Source organism: Dromaius novaehollandiae, chromosome 17, assembly GCF_036370855.1.
Source record: "Dromaius novaehollandiae isolate bDroNov1 chromosome 17, bDroNov1.hap1, whole genome shotgun sequence".
NCBI lineage: Eukaryota > Metazoa > Chordata > Aves > Casuariiformes > Dromaiidae > Dromaius > Dromaius novaehollandiae.
Window position 1 is genome coordinate 8,071,382 of NC_088114.1, and position 24,169 is coordinate 8,095,550.

Consider the following 24,169-nt stretch of genomic DNA (forward strand, 5'->3'; position numbering starts at 1 on the left):
GCTTAAAAAAAAGTGCCACATTACCTCACAGAGTTTTCCAGGCAGAACTAAGAGAGAAAACAAGCAGAAAACCCACAATCTGCCCTAAAACCCATCAGCGGTCGGTTCTGGTTCCCTCACGCATGGGACGAGAAAGCTTGCCAGGGGAAGGATTTATAGGCCTCTGCTGAACACCGTAAATAACGGTGACTTGAGATTTCCTACAAGGGTAACACCTCCTCAACAGATGAAAATTTATACATTTCAACCCTTACAATCTGCGCTCCAGACCGGGGACGAGGATGCCATAAATCCGACAGCAGCCCCCCTCGGAGGCGGGGGTACACCTTCCCGACGGAGCCCGGTCCGGAGGAGGTGCTGGGGGAGCCCTCCGCGTGGCCTAGCCCCTTAGCCTGGGGGGCCGCGCGGCCTCCTGGTGTCCCCCCCCCCACCCCGGGCCTCGGCCAGGGACCTCCACGGGGGGTGCTGGCCCAAACCAGAGCTTCCATCCAGCTGCTGGAGTCCAGGCTGGGAAGATCTTCGCGAGCCCGCGGATCCTCACGCCACTCTGGGGTTCAGACCAAGCCTGCTATCCCGAGGGCAGTAAGAATCACCGGGGGAGCTGAGCTAACCACGGGGGCAGTTAGAAACGGGGAACCTCCTGCTCTGGGAACTGCTGAGATCCTGCAACACTTCCGCATTTCATTTTGGAATGGAAACAAGCCATTTTCCACAGCATTGATTTTTTTTTTTTTTTTGGAAGGGTTCTGTGAAGGATTCAAAATAGTTCCAATAATGTCAAAGAAACTGTTTGCACGGTGTGCTGGGCACTGGGAAAGGCCACCTCCAGCTACGCAACAGAAAAACCAGGCGTTCGGTGATCATCATCAAAATTAACAGAGCCCTGCAGATTACTGGAGTGTTAGATGAGCTGTTATTTTGCAACCGAAGCTATGCTGCATCACAAAGTTTCTGACCAGGTGTAGATCGTCTCTAGGCTTTTGGCTCAGTCTCATCATTAGGCAAGTGAAAGCTATCTAAACCGCAGCGCGATCAGCACACGCGGCTTCTCTGCGTTCCTTCTGTCTCTCTCAGTTCCCGCTTGCCACCGCAGAGGAGCCGGCACAAGCTTAAATCTGCCGGAAAAGGGCTGAGAAGAAAGCAACAAAGACTAAGGAAGCACTTTCCTTCCTCGCCTCTTTTGCTGTTGATCTGTTTCTGAAATTTCCAGCCTTGTGCTTTTATCATGTTCTAGTACATGAAAGCGTTTGTAACATAAAATGTTACACTCCATGGAGCATGATGCGATACTGAAGCCAAATGGCCAGATGCTCTTTGCTGAGCTATTTCCAATGCTCCCACTTCAGAGAGTGTTTTTAGCAGCATTCGTAAGCTCTAGTCCCATAGCTTGCTGGCAATTTCATGCTAGAACACCACTGCACTAGCTCCTGATGAAAACACTGTTTTCCATTCAAGGTTACAGTTATCTTCAATTTAAAAAAGATCACAATCTGGTTCAAATAAACCGCAGACAGGTAGAAAGCTGGATTCTCTCCCCAGAAACAAAACTGTGAATCTCATTTAGAGTACGATTAAGAATATATAAATGATCTGGTAGGGGAAAAAAAAAAAAGAAAAAAGTATTCTCACTTAGGAGGAATGGGCCAAGCACCATCTTCCAGCTGTCTGGCTTGGTGACGCACTGTTTGCACATTCCTCTCCTTCACGTGTGGGAAGACCTTTACAGGGGAAAACCTCTCGTTTCCAGTGCCGTTATGTCAGACATTTGAAACCTGGCACCAGAAGCTGGCTGCCAGGCTGCAACTCTGGCTGTCCTTTTCAGCTGCTTCTTCACGGTTTTCTTGTTTGCTGACAATGCTGGATCCCTCTGGTTCACTGCACGGAGGCGAGAACACCGGTGACGGGGTGGATACAGCAGCAGAACCAGAGCAGCCAGAGCTGCTAAGGGCTCCTCAAAACGCGGGCTCGTAACCGCTGCGTGCCGTGTGTCTTTGGGACTGCATGTAATGCCTGCAAGCGCGTCTCCACCTCCAGCGAACTCCGGCTTCTTTTCCAGACAGGACTCACTATTGCTTTATACAAATGTTGAGCCTAATTGCACACTGCTGGAATCGATGTAACTCCATTGAAATTAAAAGACACTGAAAATTTAGAATAGCAGAAAACTTGGCTCATCATATATGCATATCATCGTAGAATAAAAGCCTATTCCAACTTCTATTTTAAAGAGGGGAAGGAGCTGCAAATTAATGTAATCCAGGCACCAGGAATTGAATCCTTTCATATTTTTCTTAGTGCTTGACTTTACAACCTTAACATTCTTTAACCTTAGGAAATGCCTGTAAAAATGCTAAACTAAACTGCAGACAGAACAGAGGACACCTTTACTTATATAGCTTATCTGGAGAATGAGACCTAGCAGATTTATCACACAGGTCATTGCTACTTCTACAATTGGGTGACTTTAAGTAGATTACATCCCTTATTAGGATTTTGCTCTGGCTATTCAGAGTTCAGTGCAGAAACATTCAAATAGTATTTAATTGCATGCTGAAGATGGTAATTTATTGCACTTCCATGTGAATAGTCATGTGCATGCACTACATTTTCAGATTACCAGAAATTGTGAATTTTTGTTAATGTCATTTAAGTGATTCGCCATTTAAGTGATTAAATGTCTTCACACTGAAAAACTTTCTTTTAAAACTTTTCATTTGAAACAGAGTTAATTTATACTAAAAATTACAGCTTAGGAAAAATCAAAGTAAAAATGATGTATTTTGGAATTACTGAAATAAGACATTTTGATTAACCCGTATTTTTGTTAAATTTTCACTTTTTGTTTTACCACAGCATGTGATAAAAACCATGAAATTTGAAAAATGGCATTCCTACTTCTTAGCTCTAACACTAGGGGCCTGGCCTCATGAATCACACAAGGTAAAAAGCCTGGTCCAGAATTTAGAATTAAAATTTGCCATACATAAACCTTGTGACATTTTTATTATAGCATACCAGCCCAGAATCCGTGTTTAAAACACTGACTGCTCAAAGGAATCTAAATCTCCTTAGCTGAAGGTAATAAAAGCAGGTCAAGAATTCACTACTCAACAACCCACCATTAGCATTTCCGCTCAGAGAAAATACAGCTCGTCTGCCTTTAAAGGAAGCAAAGCTCGGCATCAGTTTGCGAAGTATAATGATTTGCTTGTGTATAAAAGTGTATTAGGCAATGAGTTTTATTTCCTGGGAGAGCGATTCCCGTGAATCTGCACCATGAGTTTCTAACACACGGTATTTCTGCACACGCAAAGATGGGGCTGGGTGTCCGTGCACACAACCCGTGCTCGCTTTCAGCTAGCCAGCCTGGCCGCTGTTAGCATGTCACCACAACAGCAAAGAGAGCAGCGACCTGAACTTTCATCCTGTTTTCAAGCAGTCTTTTCCAGTCCTGATGAACTGCATGTTCCCAGCGCCAGCAACCAGAACTGGCCAAAGCTACTGGTGACACATCTTCACAAGCTTAGGTCACGACTAACCGTAAGCATCCAACTGGGCACCGCTGGAGAACTAAAGACAACAGGATCATCACTTGAGTCCACCACAGAATTGATTTATCGCAGTGGTATCTAAGGACGCCTCTAATTAATTTCTCTGGTCAGAACTTCATAAACACTAGGCTGCTTTAAGACGTCTAAAATGGGGTAAGTTATTAGATAGCACCTGAAAGAAATCATCGACTAGTGCAGATCCCCTCCTTTGAGATATATCATGGTGCTATTACAGCGAAAGTAAACTGGTTTCTCCTAGTCAAGTTTTGCTTTCAGCTGTCATTGTGGCAACAAATTGATTTTTTACTTTGTTTGGATTCTTACTGGTGGAAACAGAATTTCATTTGTACTAGAGCATCCTTTAAAATAAATGCTTGATCTCCCTCCCACCTACCACTGCTGTAGATGTAGATAAAATGAAAAGAGCAACAATTCATTCACCTTATCACCAGCATTCCAGAGGAACAGGACAGAGCCTTACTGTAATGATTAATGACCCTGCTATAAAAAGATGGATCATAAATCCCTTGTATTAGGTCAAATCATAAAGTAGGCTTTTAATGTTTCTGTGATCCCTTTCTAAACAACTAAGGGTATCTGTAGCTCCCACTAACAAGGGAACTTACATGAGGCTTGTAAACCACACAGTTTCTCACTTGGTTGTTGAGTAAATAGTATGTAGCCTATTAAAACTACTAATTTCTGTTTCCCAGCGCCTCCAAGGCATCCCTGGATAATTTCATAATTTGGCATTCTCATCTGAAGGGAACCCTGCCTTCCTCTACATTTCAAATGCATATCTGAACAAGGACCAAGCACGCTGGTATTCCACTTATCAATGGGACATCTCACTACAGTACAGGTCAGATGGACCATGTGGAGTCCAGGAGGGGCAAAAAACCATCATGATCCACCTTGAATCTAGGGGGTCTCCTTAAGGCACAGACACATCCACTGTTTCACTGCAGAAGAAAGTACCATCATTTTCCCTTATCTCTGCTTCCAGGCTGGCAAAAAGACAGCTGAACCACAGATGAAATGAAAATCGGGCTATCTACCGTTCACTGGATGCACAAGGACACAAGGTGGCAGAGCAGTGAAGCAGCACCATGCACTGATGCAGCAAACAAACCAAGTTCCCTGTGTTTGTCAAGGGCACCTCATCCACGCAGGAGTCAGCCGTAATTCAACCTTGTAAATTCCTGGCAAAAATCAGCTTTCAGATCCTCACAGACAATTCCCATCAGCTTTAGTGCCTGTAGGTTTGCAAACACTAGCAGAAAAGCACCATTTCTCCATAACAGAATTCAACCCTATATTTATCCATCTTGCAATGAAACTATCATCTTTGAAAAATACAGTACAAGATGACATTATGTAAGGGTCCATCTATTTCCCTACTACTGTAAGCCTGCAATCATGCCCATCTCCCTTTTACTTGCTAGAACGGCTGGCCCTCTTTCTTTCTCACCCAAGCCAGAACCTTTCTAGCCTGGCAAACAGGCACTGGCCTCACTGCAATGCTACCCCGTTAGGAGAATGTTACAGCTCTAACCAACAAGGAGTTTATGCAGAAAAGGCAACGTAAGTAAAAAAGAGATTTGCAGACCCCTAAATATTTTCAACAGATGTGGTAGCCCCAGCCAGGTAGCCAGTTCATGCACTGTTTACTCAAAACAGAAAATCACTTAGGTTAATTATTTAAATACTCCCATTTACAGAATTCAGAAAAGGGAAAAGCCACTAGCAGAATGCCCAAGATGATGATATTTTTAATAAACAACAGATTTAAGGGGGATTAGCTGGGTTATCAAACAGTATCCTCCCAAATCAGCTCATTAGCTGCACTGCCTTTCCCAATTTCGCTTTATTAAAACAATTTAAATGAAGGTTCATTAGATGTAATGTAATCTAATTCAGACACTCCACGCCTAATCCCTTTTCTTTTAGCAGTAACATGATGATAGTTTGCAAAGAAGTTTAAAGGCTTACTACTATAGCTTTTTTAAATAGGGACCGTTTTCAGCAGAATACGTCCCACTGGTTTCCCCAGCTTTATTTCTTGCTCTTCCTCGTTACTTGTTCATTCATATATTCCTCCCCTTTTCTGTCTTTTGTTGCTCCATACAAATCAAGTCACACATGGGCAATGGTCTCCCTCCACGCAGGTGCTGCGGACAGGCCAAATCCTCGGCCTCTCCTCCCTGCTCAGCTTGCCTAGGTGCAGACTCCACCACGCTGAAGGGCCGAGGACAGACCCTGGTGTTGGGTTGTAACTTCATAGTTTCCCAGCCAACCTGCTGCCCCTGTGGCCCCAAGTCCTGGTCTGCTGTCAGCTGAGCACTGGCTCCTGCCCTGGACACTGATCCCTGCATAGCTCAACATACTGGGCCTTTGGAAGGGATTGATCTTCTGCAACTTACTTCTAGATTCTGGAATTAAAAAAAAAAAAACCTTTGTAAATTCACAGTGATTTTATAAATATTCTGTGGGGAAGGGAGGAGATTCTTTTGCGCTTTCATACTGCTAGTTTCTGACAGCTCTGAAAGACACATTGCGAGGGATCTCATGGAGGACCTGCACATTAAGAGGCACACGCTGTGCCTTACCACACTAGATCCGGGCTGAAAATGTAGATTAGCAGATCCATGCTATGGACAAATGATGCATTATATGGCGTATTTTAGAATGAACTCATTCATACTCCTATACTTTTCGAAAGCCCTTTTCAAACATCACAATAGGATTAATTATTCTTTGGGGGTGGGGGGGAGAGAATGAGCATTGGCTCCTGGGTTCCTACAGACTTTAACAGGTTTCCAAATACCTGAAAACCTGTCCTCACTCACTTCAAATCCTGGGCTCTTCAGGCAAGTGCCATTTTATAATCCTATTAACACCTTTGCCTCTCTTTACCAGAAGCCCTAATCGTACTCAGCGAGTTCTTCTCGTCTAAGGAAGAGCGACAGCTTTCAGACTTCTTAGGAGGCTTATTCATCAGCTACACCAGACTTCCACCAGAGCGTGCAATCTATTCTGGGAGCAGCCATGTGGAAAAAGTTTCAGACAGCTCAAAGCCCTGCACAATGATAAAGGAAAGCTCACACAATCCTGGTAATAGCCTGACCCTCTTAAGGAAAATTGGATGATTTGTGGTAGCAGTTTTTCTGTCCCCAATGTAAATTCTGAACCTCAAAGTATAAGCAGCATAGTCACATGGTCCCATTAAAAACCCTATTCCTCCTGAGATGCTGGAATAATAAATACAAACCCGTACATGCAAACAAACTCCTGCCACAATGACCTTCTTCAGCCCACTGGTGTGAAGGAGTTTGTAGCTATTTTAAAAAAAAGAGACAGATAAAGGATGGACTAATTTGATGTTTGGTGTTTCAGCATGAGCAGAATATATGCTTTAATGAGCACACTACACGCAGCAGGGATGTGTTACTGTGAGACAGGGAATAAAGAGTAAGGGGAAAATAATTAAACAGCCAGCTTTATAATGAGGAAGCTGTGCTCATGCAACATTAAGTGGCCTAATTTCCAAGTGCAAAGCAATGGCAGGTTCCTTGGTCTCCAGAAAAACTTGTTGACAAGCAGCATCTTGAAAACAAGCGCAAAGGATCACAAGCAGCAAACCTCTTCTAGGCCCAGGGTTGACTAAAGCTGTCCTGAAGTCATCTGGCTACACTTTGTAATGGCCTAAGAACCAGGCAAAATCCAGCTCTCCTTTGCATGCCTTTGCAGCTTTTCTGAGGTGCTGCTTTATATGAGATCATCTCCCCATACAGCTCTCTACTTCGAGCTCTTGAATTCCTGGAGATAGCAAGTCATTCAGCCTACAGTACTTCACCTGGGCTGAAGCAGAGCAGAGAAGGTGTTGCCCAACAGGTAGGAGGATAGATGGACAAACAGGCTCAGAAGTCACTCAAATTGATATCTTTCCCAAAGACTGCTGTAGAGAGAGGTCCTGCTAAGCTTAGCTCTGCCAGACATGTGGCATCCTTCCTCCAAACTTCTACTCTGCAGCTTCTCTCATATCATTCTCATGCAAGTCTTTGGGGCCAGCAGAAACAGATACTTGTACTCTTTACTTCTTATTCTTTAAAGATGATCCTTAGAGTTTTAAAATACCATAGCATTCATCACGCATCATTTGCAGAATATTACAGCTGACAACTCCAACCAGCCTGGCCTTAGTTTTCCATTGGTACTGCATCTGCTAGACCATGCACCCACAACATCACCTCTGTCTACACCAGTAGAGCTACTGGGAAAGGCGGGAATCTGTCTCATTAGTTCAAACACTGACAGAATGAACCAATGAACCATATTTCTGTCTTTCACCAGTTGTCTCAAGGCCAGTAAGACCAGGAATATTCATTTGCTGGGATTGTTAGTTCCAGACAGCACCGCAGTATCAATTATTCCAGTGTAATAGCCTATCACTCAGACAGCAATTCTGTTGGGCCACAGGCTCCCCGTCTTTCTTTGCAAATACACGTTACACAAAGTTTCTTCTTTGTTACTCACCCTCATGCCTAATTCAATGTTTTCTCCTCCATAGACCTCCATACCAGGATCAAGCAAGCCGATCTCACCAAAGTATTCTCGGTCCACTACAAACGAGCATCCAATCATGGCTGGTGTTCTACACAGAAAGAATAGAAAAGTGAAGGCATTTAGTAGATACCACAGAACCCATTTCATAACAAATTTAGACAGATGAAACACTTTCTAGCCTTCAAGTCTACATTTACAACCAGATTTATTTACTAGCCTGTACTCGCATTGTACTACATCCCCCAATGGACAGGGGGATCTTGTGTGACCAGATTCAGCTACATATTTAGCACACTGTGAGACTCGCCTGGACCAGTTTTATGTGAGGCAGACACAAAATGGGAGGTCAAGTACACCGCACATGTAAGCAAAACCTCAAGCTGTTTTTCCTTTGCGTGACAGATACAGTCACTGTGCTGGAAGTGAAGTTCACCGCCATACAGAGGGCAGCACAAGAACTAGGCACTTTATTAGAAGAGTACGGCACAAAAAAACCCAAAGCTTTGTCAGAAATGAGGAGTCTCCCTGCCCACGTGTTGAAATTACATGCATGCTGACAACTCTGGATCAAGCATGGTGTTAAGCAGGGCACGTGGCTTCTTGGTGTCAAGTGTAGCAGAAAAATTTCAGCCCTGGTGAAGCTGTTCCACAATGAACACTTGTATGTTTGCTAAGGTCAATATTTAGAAGAGGAAAAATCTTTCAGATGAAGAGACTTTACCCTCAGATCTGCTACTGCGTGACTTAGGACAAATCACTGCCCTTCCATAAGCATCAGTTTCCAGATGTGTAAAACCATGGTTCTGCTCCCTGTTATAAAGTGTTCTGAAACTTGTCACTGAGCAGCATCACATTAGAACAAGACAATAAATTTTGAGATCATTTACCACATCAACGTTATTTTAAAGAAAGGCAAGCAAATTACATTTGCTTATTTCATTTGCCTACACTTTCTCTACATCCCTGCATTGGTCACAACTGCCCCCTCAAAAAGCAAAGTAGGAACTAGGTTTCGTTACTATTGCTCAAAATTTCAAAATTTAAACTCGACTAAATTTAACATGGAGGAACAGCATGAGCCTGCAGCACCATGTTGGACTTGCAATTCAACTGCAGGTTGCATAGTGCCTGCTGCAATATCATACACAGTCATCCCACAGTCTGATCTACAGGACAGGCCCAGATCCAGGCTCTGTCCACAGGCCCTGTGGACCATGTGGAGCCACCCATTTCAGTGGGATCCCTGCAGACCCGTCTGCCAAATCAGGGAAACTGTAGCCTGCAAAATCATTTCAGAAACTGAGCACTTTTGTAGGTGACCTAGAAGAATGAGCTGTGCTCCCTCTTCCATTGAAAGGGAGGCAATTCTGGGCCATCTGGCAGATACAACTTCATTTCTAACAGTGCTATTGTAAAAAGACATCAGGAGGGTTCTGGTGTTTGCCAGTTTTCTATTTCCTAATAGAACAGAGAATGCTCTTCCTATGGCCCGAGTTTATACATATGCACCATGAGAATGGTGTATAGAAACAAAGATGATGGAAAATCTCTAAAACCTATTTTAAAAAGTCTCCTTTGTAATGGACTTGTGTTATACTATCACTATGAATTCTCTCTTATCCATGATACCTGTGTGTTTCTTCAATTTATACAGAAAGCTATTCACAAGATATTTACCAGTGACACCTAAGAAACATATTCACAAGGCAATTTCATACACACATGAAAAACTGCCCCGCCTGGGAATGCAAACCCATTTTGTGCCAATGTATTGGTGGATCTCACTGGTAGCAGCAGGTGGCTGCTGGAATGGTGTTATCACATCAGGTCCTTTTTCTCATCAGGAGTTCACCATCTCTATGGCAGGAGGTTAAAAAGGCTTCAAACAAATGGCCAAGTATATGGTTAGATAAAACAATTCTTTGCTCCTGGGCCTAATACATATCCCAACACTGCAGCACACAGTCCGACCTGTGACAAGAACTATTTGGTACCCTTGAAAAGGGTCATTTGCTGAAGCACTGCTATTACTTATCTATAATGGACTCTGCTGTAGCACTTGCATTACTGGTACTGCTTCAGCGTCTCTTCCTTGCACTTTTTCTCCGTCTGAAATCCACTGCAACCTCTCAGATCATTACAAGCCTATGCTGCACTGCACTCATGTTTTCTCTGCATAATTGAAAAAGGCAGCTGTTGATAGAAACACATCTGATCGGCACCGTTTCTGACAAAGAAGCTGAAATAGCTTGATTAACTCTCACGTTGCACCCTACAGAGTGAGATACATTCCTTGGACCATGAGCTGGGAAGGGTTAGATTCAAAGATGTTTACAAAGGCAAGCATTTTGTTTTCACAAAAGATTTGGACTGCAGTGGGGGCTCTCATCCGGTCCCCAGACCCCTATTCATTCAAAAGGGGAGGAAACCAAGGCCAGAAGGCCCAAACCCCACTGAGAACACTACTGGTACCACCAGCAGCCTCAGTACTTGGCTCTCTCCCATTTCCCACAGCCGCCTTTTTGTAAGTGCAAGAAATGCCAGCACTTCTCTGTTTAGTGCTGTTATTTGTGAAGACTCTGCCGAATCAATCTGTTATGAGAAGTGATCTGAGCACTCTACAAGAACCATGCACGGTCCTGATACCCCTGGCTGGACACATCCATTTTCTAGTGATGTATACGCTTCATCAGATGGCACCGGTGCTTACGCCAGGATCTTCATGAGATGGATGGCATTTATAAATTCAAACTATTTGCTAAAAATGTGTCTTCGTGTTTATAGTTCCTACAGCCATGCCTGAAGACAGACTTGCCTAAAGAGCCTGAGAACTCTCCTGTAGAGAGCACTAGATGGACCCTACATACATCCCACTGTCACATCCTGTATCACTGAAAAATGATTTTTAGGCTACAAAGGAGTGAATTTGATCTAGAAACGGAAATAAGAGAGACATGACCAAGGAAAGTGAATATAGTAGTTCTAAAACAAGCCTTTGAGGAAATGTTTAGGTATTTCTTAACTTTAAGCATGATAAAAAGGGAAGGAGGGAAAAGAAACATCAGCCACTTTCTTCATTTGCCTTTTCATGTATTTAAAGGCAAGCACAAGCTTCACTGGAAAAAGGCTAGAGCGTCACTGCTTTGCAAACCTGAGCTGCTAGCTTGCGATTAGACCTACTCTCTTACCAGACCTCTAAAAAACCTGCTGCAGGCAGCTCCTTAAAGCAGTATGATGCTCCCATGAGGAAGTGTTTCTCCTTCCTTCCTAATGAGGAATGGTACCTTTAGGCTTTGCAGGCTGCTCTCAGGTGCTGGAAGCTCTCTCCCTGGAGGATGGATTTTTGCAGCTGCCATCTCTGCCCATTAAAACACTGACTTGTTAATTGAATGGGGGTGGGAAATACATTTTGGATGCAACTACATAATCATCACTTGCAGATGAATGCCTCTGAGAAGGACTGCCTTTTCACTTCTCTCTCTTCCATGTTTTATTTCTTCTAATTTGATACATTGCAATGCAGGCAGATCCCACAAGCCTTCATGGCATATTCAGAAAAAAAAAAAAAAAAAGGTTTTCAGGAAAGCAACAATAGCAGGACAATGGCAGAGGGAACCACATCCAGCTCTGCACTGAAGCCAACCAAAAATTGCTAGTGTCAGTACCTATCTCTACCTGAATTTGGCTACCTACAGCCACTGCGCATCTGCACGGCTGCAGTCCCAGAAGCTGAATGAGAGTGTGGTCAGTGTAGGAACAGCTGGAACTGAGCAGCCTCTGGCTCTACCCTGGCCACATCCTGACTTGGGGGAAGAACTTGCCTAGAATGCCCTATGTTGAGTTTTCTGAATATTGCATGTCGATACTTATGTCATGTTCAACTAGAGTTTTGGGCATTTAGTCCTCATGAAACCCAGGCTCTTAACTTTCCTGTACTTTGACTGACCCAACTAAGTATAGTGCTATTGCACAGCCCAGTGAGCTGGTAACAGTGCTGAGAGTCGGGAGACCTTGACTCTATTCCCAGCTCTGTCATTCATCTGGTCTTCAGTGAGTCACCTCCCTCTGCCTCTGTTTCTCCATCTGTGAAGCACAAATAATACTGGACAAAAGTTTCAGAACTGCCTCAGCAGCTTAAGAGCCTAAGACTCCCTTTGAAAAGTGTTTTAAGCGTAGGGGATGGTAGTTTTACACTGCACTGCAGTGTAACACTGACACATTGCAAACACTTTTAAAGAAAACTGCCCCTGAGAAAGCATACAACCCTCGCTTGGCTGCCATGGCTGGGTTTTTCCAGTACCTGAACAAACTCCAACATATCTACCACTTTTAGCACAGTGCAAAGACTCCCCTTGAAGGTCAGAAATGGATATATGAGCAAAAGCAACTGTGCTAGCACGTCTTAAACACTGCTCACTAGCCAAGGGGCAGTTAGTGTGAAGGTGTATGACCTTAGCATTTCACAGCTGCAAAGGAAAATATGTTAACTTAAAGCACACCTGTTCATGCAAATGGACCTTTTCCCTTAAGTCATGGACTTCTTGTAAAACAGTGACATTTTTAGAAGGAAGGTATCACAAAATAGTCATTGAAGGTGTACTATTTATTACCAACACCTCAAAGGTGTCAGAAGACTTAACTGATCTGTGGAGTATTCTTTGACACCGCTGAGGATGCTATAAGCATAAATTATCATTAACAGCAGCAGTCAAACGATAATGTGGGAAACACAGTAAAATGGCTTTTGCAGCTAAAATGTAAAATGCAGCACAGAATAGTATTGATTCTGCACTGGAGAAAGACAGAGCATGATCAATTTGTGGAAATTACCTGACGGCAGACCTTACTCTGGGGATTGCCCTGGGGAAAGAAGGGAAGCAGAGAGAACGGCATTTCACCATGGTAAATCTGCCCTCCCTCCCCGCTCGCTGCTGCGGCAGGCACGGTGGGGGCAGCGACAGTGAAGAGAGGCACCGTACGGCAGGGGCCAGTGCCCGGCACGTGACGGGCACCAGGAGCAGAGAACATGAGCCAGAAATTAAAGCCACTTGCTTTAATGGTCTGGGTTAAGACAATTTGCTTTCAGCAAAAGCAGCTGGAAATGCTCTCCGTGTCTCTTCTCTGCGTCTCTTCTCCGCACCCACGGTACCAGCCTCAACGCCAGCAGCAGCAGAGCCGCACTAAATCGGATGCCAGATCTCCAGGAGCCTGGCTGCGTCTTTGCCAGGGCAAGGTGGATCCCCCCCCTTTGCAGATGAACTGAAGGGAGCTGCTGGGTGGCTTCATCAAGAAAAAGGGAAGGAGAAGGTGAGGAGTGTGAGACTGCGTGTGAAAGGACAGGGCTTCCACTCCGCTCTGCATCTTTGCCCCTCTGCCTTGAGGTCACCACGCGTGCAATCAAGTTACATTTGACAGAGTTTTCAGAGCTCACAGTGAGTGCCGTTTCCAGGACAACTGACCTACAAACACATATATATACACACATATGTATGTATATACGCATATAGAGAAAGATGGAGAGATACTTGAATGACACATCACACACCGTATCTTTGAGTTTTACATTTTCCCTGGCAGAATATTTCTTTGATTTAGGTTCCTAGGCAGTACCTCACTCCTGGCCTGACAGGTAAGTGGGGAAACCTGCATGGTACCTCTGTAAGCATTTATTTTTTCCTACAAATCAAGTCCTCTGCAATAAAGAGCCACATCAGGCTGTGAGAACAGAACTCAAGGACAGATTTGCTGTTCAGGAGCTACAGGAAAAAAATGACAAGCTTAATGATGGGCAGGCTTCTCCACCCCTTTGGAGAGCTACAGCAAGGGAAAAAAGCAACTGAGAATGCTTGGCTAGGAAAGCAGGAAAGTAGGGATGAAGAATAACTTTCCAACGCCCCACAGAAGTGCATTTTTCAGAACAGGCAGGATACTCATCAGAATCTGGGCAAATAAAGAAAAAACAGCTCTGTTGTAGGCTCCTATAAACCAGCAACTAAAAAGATGGCCATCAATAAAACAGTTTTATTATTGCGTGACAGCATGGCTCCTCCCCAAGGACATTTCAGATGAGACCCTTCCCAAGCTTGGGTACACAGATGGATTTCTTCCCAGGGTGGCAGAGACCAGCATGAGACCTAACTCACACTCGAGATGGTCACACACACACACGCAGCTAAAGCGGGCAGCACAAACAAAACCGCTTTGCTTGGGCATGCCAGGCCCTCACTTTTAGAGATGAGTGAGACATGTGCTTTCAGGAGTTGCTGACTCTATGTGCATGTACACATTGCTACTGGTGCCACACTATGGCGTATTAAAGCAATAAGTGGGAACATATGCAACAATGTAATGCACCACTGCTGCGGAGGAAGATAAAATGAAAGCTGTGCTATGCGTGGCTGAGCGAGGCTGACTAATGAGTCTAATGTTAGCGGCTGCTGATCATGAAATCAAACACAAAGCAGTCCATCAAATCACGGAAGGAGAGGAAAGAGGCCAGAGCTCAGGGTATCAGACGCCTCCCTTGCTGTTCCAAAAAACTACAGTATCTTCTGCATACAGGAAAAAAAATGAGCTTGTTTCAATACGTAGTCAAATTAATTAGAAAGCCTCTGAAACTGTATTCTTGGTTACACAGCTTGTTGCCAGACGATAAGGATGTTTTTGGGCAGTGTGTTCTCAGGAACGCAAATGAAAAACGACATGATGGACATGGCGTGTCAAAATAACAATCCTCATTTAAATCTTCACATTAGAGACATCTTGCGTCTCAAATGTCAAACATGCAAAATAGACTGCCTGCAGAAGTCGATTTGGGGAACATCAATTGTCCTGAATTTCAGAATATTATCATGGAATAAAATAAGAACCAACTTTAAACTGTATCAGAAATCTTTACCAAGTCTGACACTTTACTCTTGCTATTTCTTTACCTTTGTCTGCACTTCACAGCCCTTTGTCACTTGGACAACAACAACTGATCTGATGTTTTCTGGTGTGCTCTTGGTGTGACTGTCTATACCGTGTCCCCTGACTTGAGGGACAATTCCTGTTCCCTCACAGCAAGGCTCCGTGCAAGATCACAGGGCTGTTAGTGTTCAAGAAGGTACAGGAACAGGCTTCAAATATCAGCACACTTCTAACAAATGGAGAAGTAAGCACATCTGTTGTGTAATCCACAATGAAAACAGAAATTGGCCTCTACTTTCTAAATGTCTCACCCAATTTTGCAGATAGAGGATATTCATTCATACAGTCCAAACATCACAAATAACAGGGCTCTGATCCTCACTGATGCCAGGGCACACATTTTCCACTGAAAATCTTAAATTCCTTTGGAGATCTGGGAGTAAGTACTCAGCTACACCAGCCACAAAACCAGTCATGGGGTTATTAGCTATTAGCCCTTTCTTTTACAAAATGCACAAACCGATGCAAAACAAAACCCCTATTTGCTGATGACACTATCAGTGGAAACCTTAGAAAGGACAGCGTCAGCAAGGATTAAATGAACTTTGAGTTTTCATCCTGATAAAGAGTCCTTCAATTTTATGAATGGGCCAAACAGCTTCAATGTGGACCACTTTGCAAGCCTTGCAAACCAAACTGAAATGGAAATCCCAGTTGTTGTACAGAGCGTGGAAAGCTCATTACAAAATTAAAGTCTGTACCAAACTAACAGAGATTTTTGCAAAAGTCTGCTCACTCCTCTGATTTCACCTTCCTTCTGAAAATACACCTTAAAATTTTTACAGTTAGTAAGCTCCCATCACGGGCGATTGTATTTCAAATCTCAATTCTAAAACCAGACTTCTTGATCCTTTTCATCAATAACACTCGCACATTCTCTCTTTCCATTACCATAATTATGCTGACACATCACTTAAAGGCCACAAAATTGCATTGTATTTCTATAGCCAGGCATAACAAAGCAGCGCAGACAAATGCTTCAGCAAATCCATCCAGGTGCTCCTGCTCAGATGCCCATGAGAAATCAGTACTGTGTGGCTATAAAGTGGATGCTCCACTCTCTTAGCTCACCGCCTTCCAAGCATGTGCTCTCAGGGAGACGTGTACGTGTTCACGGGTCGACATTGCTGTCTCTGCATTTTAGGGCACGTAATTCATAATTTGCAAGAGAGATACTTATGTAATCAGAACATCTCAGTGCTCCTGGTATTTGTCAGCAAGGGCTGGTTGCCCTACTCCTGGCTCCGCTTGTCTCGCCTCTCTCTGGGCAGCGTGTCCATTGTCGAATTGGAGAGTTTCTTCATTCAGGTTCTGCTCAGAATAAAATTGCTGCTCTTGGGAGCCAGCCACTTATGTGCATCAGATTTCAACACTACTCAGTGCCTGATTTTCTGGACCTGATTCATTGTTGTATCAGTCCAACTCTGTGCCAGTCTAACTCTAGCAAGGACCTGAACATAAATGTGAGGAAAGCCCATCTTAGCAGGCCTGTACTGTTGAAAGGGAACTAACTCTTCTCCCAGCGTTACAGGGATGAGATTCCTTATTCCTTATTAAAAAGGTCTCTGGCTAGATTTCCAGAAGTGCTTTGCAGATGCAACTCCCATACTTTAGGGAGCGTGCTAGTTACCACCACTGAAAATCATGTCTGAGGAACTTGCTGAGGTTTATGGGATCGCTGCCTCCAGAACAGAAGACATTCAAATACTAGAACAACTCAGGCGAAAATTAATACAGTGATTCCACGTATAAACTGGAAGTAATGAAGTGTGCAAAACCTCTTGGGAATAAAAAACTGAAACCCTGATTTCAGAAATGAAGGCTTTGCCTGATTAATTTTTCTTCATCAATAAACTGTTTCTCAGGGCTGGGTGGAAACAGACATAAAACACCTGCACTTTTAAAAAAATTTGAGCAGAGCAGGGCATGTTATCCAGGAAAACCGATTTCCTAAGTAATTACTTCCCTGCTTATTGAGGTTTCAAGCTGAGCAAAGGGTCAGTGATGAAGGACAGTGCTGTCCCATGATAAATAAGGTTAATGTTACTGTATAGCTCTGTTTTTCAGTCACAGGGCACGCAAATGAATGTAAGAGCAATTTGCACAACTTGCTCAAATACAGATTGAAATATTACTCTCTCTGTGTGGGCTGGATCCTGCAAGACAGCCCCATCCAACCCAACACTTAGAAACGTGTGCAGTCCATCTACATCCTTTCACTTCCATAAGGCCACTTGGATGCTTTCAGCTAGGTATATTGTTTGAAGTGATGGATTGGAAATGGACTACTCTGACATGACAGGTCAAGCTCTGCGATGGAAGAAAGGGAAAGCAGAGCATCATCTCTGCCAGAGCCTCCACTGGGATGACACAGAGAAGTTTCAGTTCACTTTAGGATGAGACTGATGTACATCAAGATGAAGATGACTCTAAGATGGTAACGTGAGTTCTTCCTAAGAAACATCAAAAATAGGGCAAAGAAGCCACAAGTGCATGTTGAGGCTTCATATTTTCATGGCATTTATTTCAACAGCTACTAAAAATAGTAACCTTCATCCAGCATAGTACATCTCAGAGGAGCTGTGAGACAGCCATCTGCAAGAGAGAGGAAGGGCTAGCAAACATGAACTTCAAACAAAGGGGAAAAAAACCCTCCTTTCTGCCTTGTTCCTGTTTTCCTACTGTGACAGTAACAATTCTCAAAAACACTATCACTATTTCTGAAAAAGTATGTCCTTAAAAAAATCCACTTTGTCAGGTAAAACATTACCTCACAGAGAAAAATAGAATGACATTCTCACTATATAGTCCAGTTTCTTTTTGAAATTCATCCAATGGAAAAATTCAGAAAAACATGTAAGGCTCTCCAAGAAAAGAGCAACTCTTCAACAAGGCAAGGCTAACACATCTCCTCCTCCTGCTGCTGGGAAGCTCTGGTTTGGGCTGATGTCCAAGAATGCTCCTACAGCCCCAAAGTGAAGCCAGCTTCTTTGAAATCACATACAAAATACCTACATTTCTCATACACACAACATTTAACTGGCTCAATATTCATGCCAGGATCCACTGGGGGGGGGGGGGAGATAAAAAGATAGATCCTACTAAACACTAAGGGCCACAACGTGAGCCTGAAACACAGTTTCACAATGCGAGCACCTGAATTTCTGCACACACAGTGCTGTGGCACAGCCCTGAGACATGACACATGCATCCATGGCTTTGCAGAGCCATCTGTTTTGCTCAGTGTCATTTTACTATCCCTGCACAAAACCAACAGCCTCACTTTGCTTAAATCCCCCCTTCAGCAGGCAGCTGAGAAGCCAATATTGTTAGCACCAAAGTGACAGCGCATGGGAGATTTACCTGATGGGAGCTGACTCATCCCCTTTATCGAGCCAGTCCTGCGGTGGGATTATGTACATGCACCAGAGCCCCCAGTTGTAGCCGTGGGCTGCATTGGCGTATTGCTGCACTTCAAAAGTGTTGTACTTGATATTGTCAATTGCTGGTAAGATGATCCGCTTCCGATCTTCTTTGATCCGGGTAAGTGCAGGTTCCACCCTGAGAACAATAAAAATAGCAAAATGTTTTAGAGCCATGCAGTAACCCCAGGTACCTCCTCGCAATCCGATGAAGAGAAGTTCTCTAACACAGCGAGCAATAACCCAGCGAGATGGCAGCCCGTAAAGTAGCATAGGGCGATGGAAGGTGTTGCACTCTCAACAGGCTGGGGGATAACTCACACAGCAACAGCACATGAGTTATTGCCTCCATGCAGCTGTACTGCAATACAGTCCTTCATCTTCGAGGTCACTAGTCCACAGTGCACCCTACCAGGGTTTAACCAACCAAAGTTTTGCCAAACACTTATTCTGAGGTCTGGAGATCATTTCAGCATGCACTGGGCACGTGTTGAGAGACACCATCACCAACTGGAAGTAAATGATCTCCTGCTGGCTACACCACAAGGACGCCTGCTAGCAATTAGCATCCGCCTGCTCTCGCTGACAAGGCCTGAAGAACACCACCACCCACACCTGGGAATGAAGGAGTCTGAAGGTTACTCAGAGGCTTTAATCTTGTTTTCTAAGAACTGACCCCATCGGATCTAGTTTGAATGACAAGCGTGGCCATGTTATGCCTTCTAAAACCTCTTTGGTGATGAGAGGGTTTCCAATTGCCAGATGGTGCAAAGGCAGCAAGCTGCAGGAAACGCGCTGTCATTTCAAAAGGCTTTAAAACCTCACTGTGCTTTCAGTGGAAGCTACATCCCAAAGTGTCTCAGGAAAGGATAAAGCCTCAGTGCAAACATTCATTTGCCGCCAAGGTAGTCTGAAGTTGCTATGAATTTACAGAGAAACGGATCCAAAGAGGTAGTAGGCTTACATAAGGGCAGAAAGCACTTCTCAGCTGTATCAGAAAGAGCCACCGGTTTACTCTTTTGTAACTGTTTCTCCTTGAAATAAGCTTTGAAGATTTTGCAGAGCTCTCTCACATCTATCTTTACTGAGGGACTGGTGGTTCGCTGAAATTCACAGAGGCAGTCAGGGTTTGAACACTGATTTTTTTTTCTCATTATTCTTTTGTTGTTGGTTAAAAGGCAATTGTTCCTTTGTAGTTTCAATTCTGCTACTTTGTTTTGTTTGTTACCATATATTTTCTTGTGTAGGCTAACAGAAAGGGACAAGTCAGGAAATTAATTCAACCTCCATTTTCATCCTCTACTATCTCAATCTGAAGTATCACAAAATTTCTGATCTCTTCTGTAAAAAAACAAGATCTTCTCTGTACTTGAATATAGCCAAAGTATTCCTATTTTGTGTACCCGGACTCCATTTTACTTAAATGAGGTCTTGCTACCGCTTCCTTCTTTCCTGCCTGCCCCTCCATCAGTACAAAGAGACATAGATTCAGTGATGCCTTTGATTATTGGTGATGAGCAAATAAAACATCACAAAACAATGTAAAACAAGGGCGTATCTGACAAAAAGACAAGGTGCTGCAGTATTTCTTTTGGAAAGAAGTCACAGAGAATTAAACTGGTTTTATTTGGATTCCTCCAGAAAAGTAACATTTGAATTTAATCAACTGGATGCTAGTAATATTGAATGTGGAAGCTTGAAAAAAAAGATGATCACGAGAAAGGTGGAGAGAGAGGAACCACCGTGCAAATTGCAGGAACCCTCCTGCCTTGTCCCTGAAAGCCCGGCCAGGAAGGTTACGAACAAGAAGCTGTTCATACTGTATGTAACGTATGTTATTTTGTTACTCTACTGCATCTATTCTGGGAATAAGTCAATGCATCCCTCATGACTGCAATGGCCTGAGGTCTTTCTTACTACTGCCTGCCCACCGGCACTTTTTGGTGCAGCACTTCTGTTGCCTAAGCCCAGTCCTGCAAGACACCAAAGGCCTCCACAGAAACACGAAAGTGCATCACTGCCAGGGGAGGTGCAGTGACCTCTGTTCCCTTGCAGGTTGTTAAATACCTTTTTGCCTTTAAAACATTTCCTTAATCAGCAGGGTCATGTGCCTTTTTTTTTTCTTTTTTGTTGCATGGCACTTAAAGAACGGCACCCCAGACAAAAAGTAGAATTTTTGTTTTTCTGTTGGAGAGACAAGAAACACGTGACAGACTCCGGGCAGTGCAATACATTATTCAGAATGCCAGTTCATGAAATCTTTAGGCCACGCACACGCACACCCAGAATGAGCCAATGTGACCTGCCAAATCAGGATAAGCGGCTTCTGTTATTTACACAAGATTATAATTATGAGATTAACTGCTTTAAAGAACAGCGGGTGTCCAACAGAAAAATTCTTGCTACTCCAAGAAAGCAGGGAAGAAAGAGGAAAAGATGAATCTACTTTGTTTTCCTCATGTCATATCTGCACTCATCAGCTTAGAGACAGTAGAAGAAATTACAGCAGAAAAACTGAGACGTCAACCAGGCACTCTTCTCCTATCGCGAAGCATGTGCCTCCATCCGTGGCAGTGGCAATTGCTACGTATATTATCAGCAAGAGGCTCCCCCACTCCTTTCTGGGCTAAGAAACGAAAGCTTTCAAAATACCAAACAGGTATAGATGTCACTCATGACAGGCCACTAACTGTTTGTCTGGAAGAACCACCTCCTCCTCTTTGGGGTTGTGGGAAAAACAAATCACCTTGGAGCAGGTCGCTCTTGAGTGGGAAGAACCTGCAGCAGGAGCCCAGCGGACAGGGGGTCCCTGTCCCTGCTCTGAGTGATGGGCAACAGGGCAGAGGACCCTGCTGCTCTTTCATCCTGGGCAGCTGTCTCCTACCTGTGTTTATTTAATAATCATGGAGGAATGAGAGAGAGAGGCCCAGCCAGCCAGTTCTGCAGTCATTCAGGGCAGTTTGCTGCCCCTCCCTCACTTTTGGCACAGTCAATTTTCAATAATTAACAATAACCATTATCAGGGTCCTCATTCCAAAATTGACTCTGAGTGCCCTTGCAAACCAAAAGACATCTCAGAAGATGGCACAGTCCTGCATCTCTTGGGCACTGCTTGGACAAATTTGGTGCACCAGGGAAGTCACAGAGCAGAGGGTCTGGATCCTCTAGGCAGATCTTGTGTATATCACAGAACACAGAGTTACATCCACTCACTCTCATAACCTGCAAGAACATAAGATGTTTGAGCCTAGTCTCTCCAGATATGCTCTGCAAATGCAGGAAAACTGACTGCATGCTTTTTGAAGCAAAAATCTGTAAATGTGCTCCCTCTATAACAATCAAATTCTGTCATTCCTGTTCATACCTGTCACAGGAAACAGGCCTTTCAAAAGCAAGAACAGACTGGGAAATTTTAAACCTACTTCACCTTTCTTCATGGAGTTCTTTGGTCACCAAATCTTATGGTCCTCAATTCCAGAGATGCTGATACAAAACAGGGCCCTTTAACCATATGGACCATCAAGCTTAATTCTTAAGTTTCTACATTTACTTCTAGACTTCTTCCTTGTGTGCTCATTTTGTCAAGTATCTTACTTTGAAGGGTAGATTGAGATCACGTAAAGATAAAAGCTAAGAGACATACAGAATTCTCCTCCCTTAATGTCAGATGTCTACAATACAGACCTCTACATCCAAGGTAATTGCCTGAACTCCCTTCATACTCAGCAGACAGAGGCAGACACAGGCATTTTTATAGTAAGATTCTTCTCATAATAAGGTAGACACTGAAAATAAGTGAGATGAATAACGTTCCAAAGGAGTCTATTTTGACTGTAAGGAGAATTTAGACTACTACTTTGCAAGACATCTTAAAATTGGGCTGTTTAAGTCCATCCCCAATAATGGTAAGAAAAAGGATGTGAAGAAAATATTAACACACTCTGATTTTCAGCCCTCAATCATATTGCAATCTTTATGTTCATCTCATACTTGGAAATACTAGGCAAGGTCCTCATCACTTTCTTCATAATGAAAAAACCCAATCCATTCCCAACTCTGTTACTGCTATCATATTAGACATCACCAAACCACATCCTTGGTTCTGTAGTTGACTGAAGTCCCCTGTTTATCAAGGTGTACGGCCTGAGTTTTATTACCACCCGACTCAATGTTTTGTAGCAAAATGACACATGAAAGGATCTCTGGAGTCTGATACAAGAATCTGATCGAACTGTATGATGAAATTTCATGAATGTCTATCAAGCTGTTTCAAATTCTGAACTTTCACGAACTCTGAGGTACCGACAAGCTGTCCATGTGACGGCTGAAGTTCTACTTCAGGCTGCTGCACACACGAAATGTGAATGTTGAAGATATTACTACAGTGATGATATCCCTACCCTAACATTACCGATGAAGTAATATACTGTGCCAAGCATACAGAATGAATCAGTATGAAAGCCACTGCTGAAACTGTATTTTATCAACTTCCCATCTCATCAAGGTGACTGGGAAAGGGATATTCAGATGCCAAGTTCATCTCACTGAGATCTACAGGAACATTTGAACCCCAGATTCTGAATGCCCTCGCACCATTGAAACTGCTTGTGCTCTGCTTTTCTACCTGCCAAGATGCCTAGCTAACTGGATAGCCAGTCTATCTAATGAAGAACTGCAGTAAGCTTCAGTCTTTCAGGACCAGATAATGCACTGCATTTACATTGCTTACATTAAGTAATCCATGAAACATGAGTCATTTTTTATTGCTAGGCATTGCCAGCAAAGTCCAGCCTTGCTATAATTCTATTGGATTCAATGGACTTACACAATGACCTGTCTCTGTGGACTAAGCTGCACTGTCCCTTGTCAATTTAGCCGGTAATTCTGGCTTTGACTAATTGGTTAGGGTTTTTGAAAGGATTAGGATGAAATCTTTCCTAGTAATTTCTGTTTTTCCCCCATTTTTAAGCTTTTAAATTATTATGTAGATTTACTCATCCTCTTCATAGAGGCTAATGTTCTTTTCCTGATTTTTTTCCCTCTTGCCTTGTCTTCTCCACTATGCGTTTCAAGAAGTCAGGTGCTCCTGGCAGCTCCCAAGATAAAAACGACAGAGTGGAAGAGGTTGGTGAAGTCCGAAAGGGTTCAGCGTGCTGTGCTGATGAGCTGCAGTATGGTCCTTGAGTGTTTTCTTTCCACAGACATTACTGAACCCTAATTAATTCCATCATCATTTCCAGGGTTGAACTCTTGTCAGAACTGCTAGTGGTGCAGCGAGGCAGGATTCAGTGCTGACTGATTAGGTACATGAGCCAGATGTGAATTTTGAGACTCATCCCTATTTTTCACAGATGCAGAAATGTTAGGCTCCTAGCCTGTATCTAAGTCAACATACTTTATAGGCAGTTAGTAGCACATACTGTTGACAAATTATTAATCGGAACAAGAGGAAAAATTCTCCAAGGCATATTCACAGACATGATTGATTTCTATAAACTAAACATAATCACAACATTCAGCTTTAAAGGTAGTGCTTGGCCCCATCCAGGTTTTTTACATCTAATAAAAACCTAGCAGACTATTTTGGCTGGAATTTGTCTGACAAAAATGTTCTTCCCTTTTGTCCCCTCTAAAAAGACGTATTTGTCAGCATTCTCCTCT

At 43.4% G+C, this 24,169-nt stretch overlaps 1 protein-coding gene across 2 annotated transcripts in view; it reads right to left on the minus strand.

Annotated features, from left to right (window-relative positions):
• Positions 1-24,169, minus strand: part of GALNT9 (polypeptide N-acetylgalactosaminyltransferase 9) — a 221,812-nt gene that overhangs the window by 74,133 nt on the left and 123,510 nt on the right. For both annotated transcript variants that reach the window (XM_064522068.1, XM_026095321.2), the window contains 2 exons: positions 18,450-18,647; positions 8,088-8,205 (listed from right to left, as the gene is read on the minus strand). In XM_064522068.1, the coding sequence (XP_064378138.1) occupies positions 8,088-8,205; positions 18,450-18,647 (316 nt within the window). The remainder of the gene's footprint in view (positions 1-8,087; positions 8,206-18,449; positions 18,648-24,169) is intronic.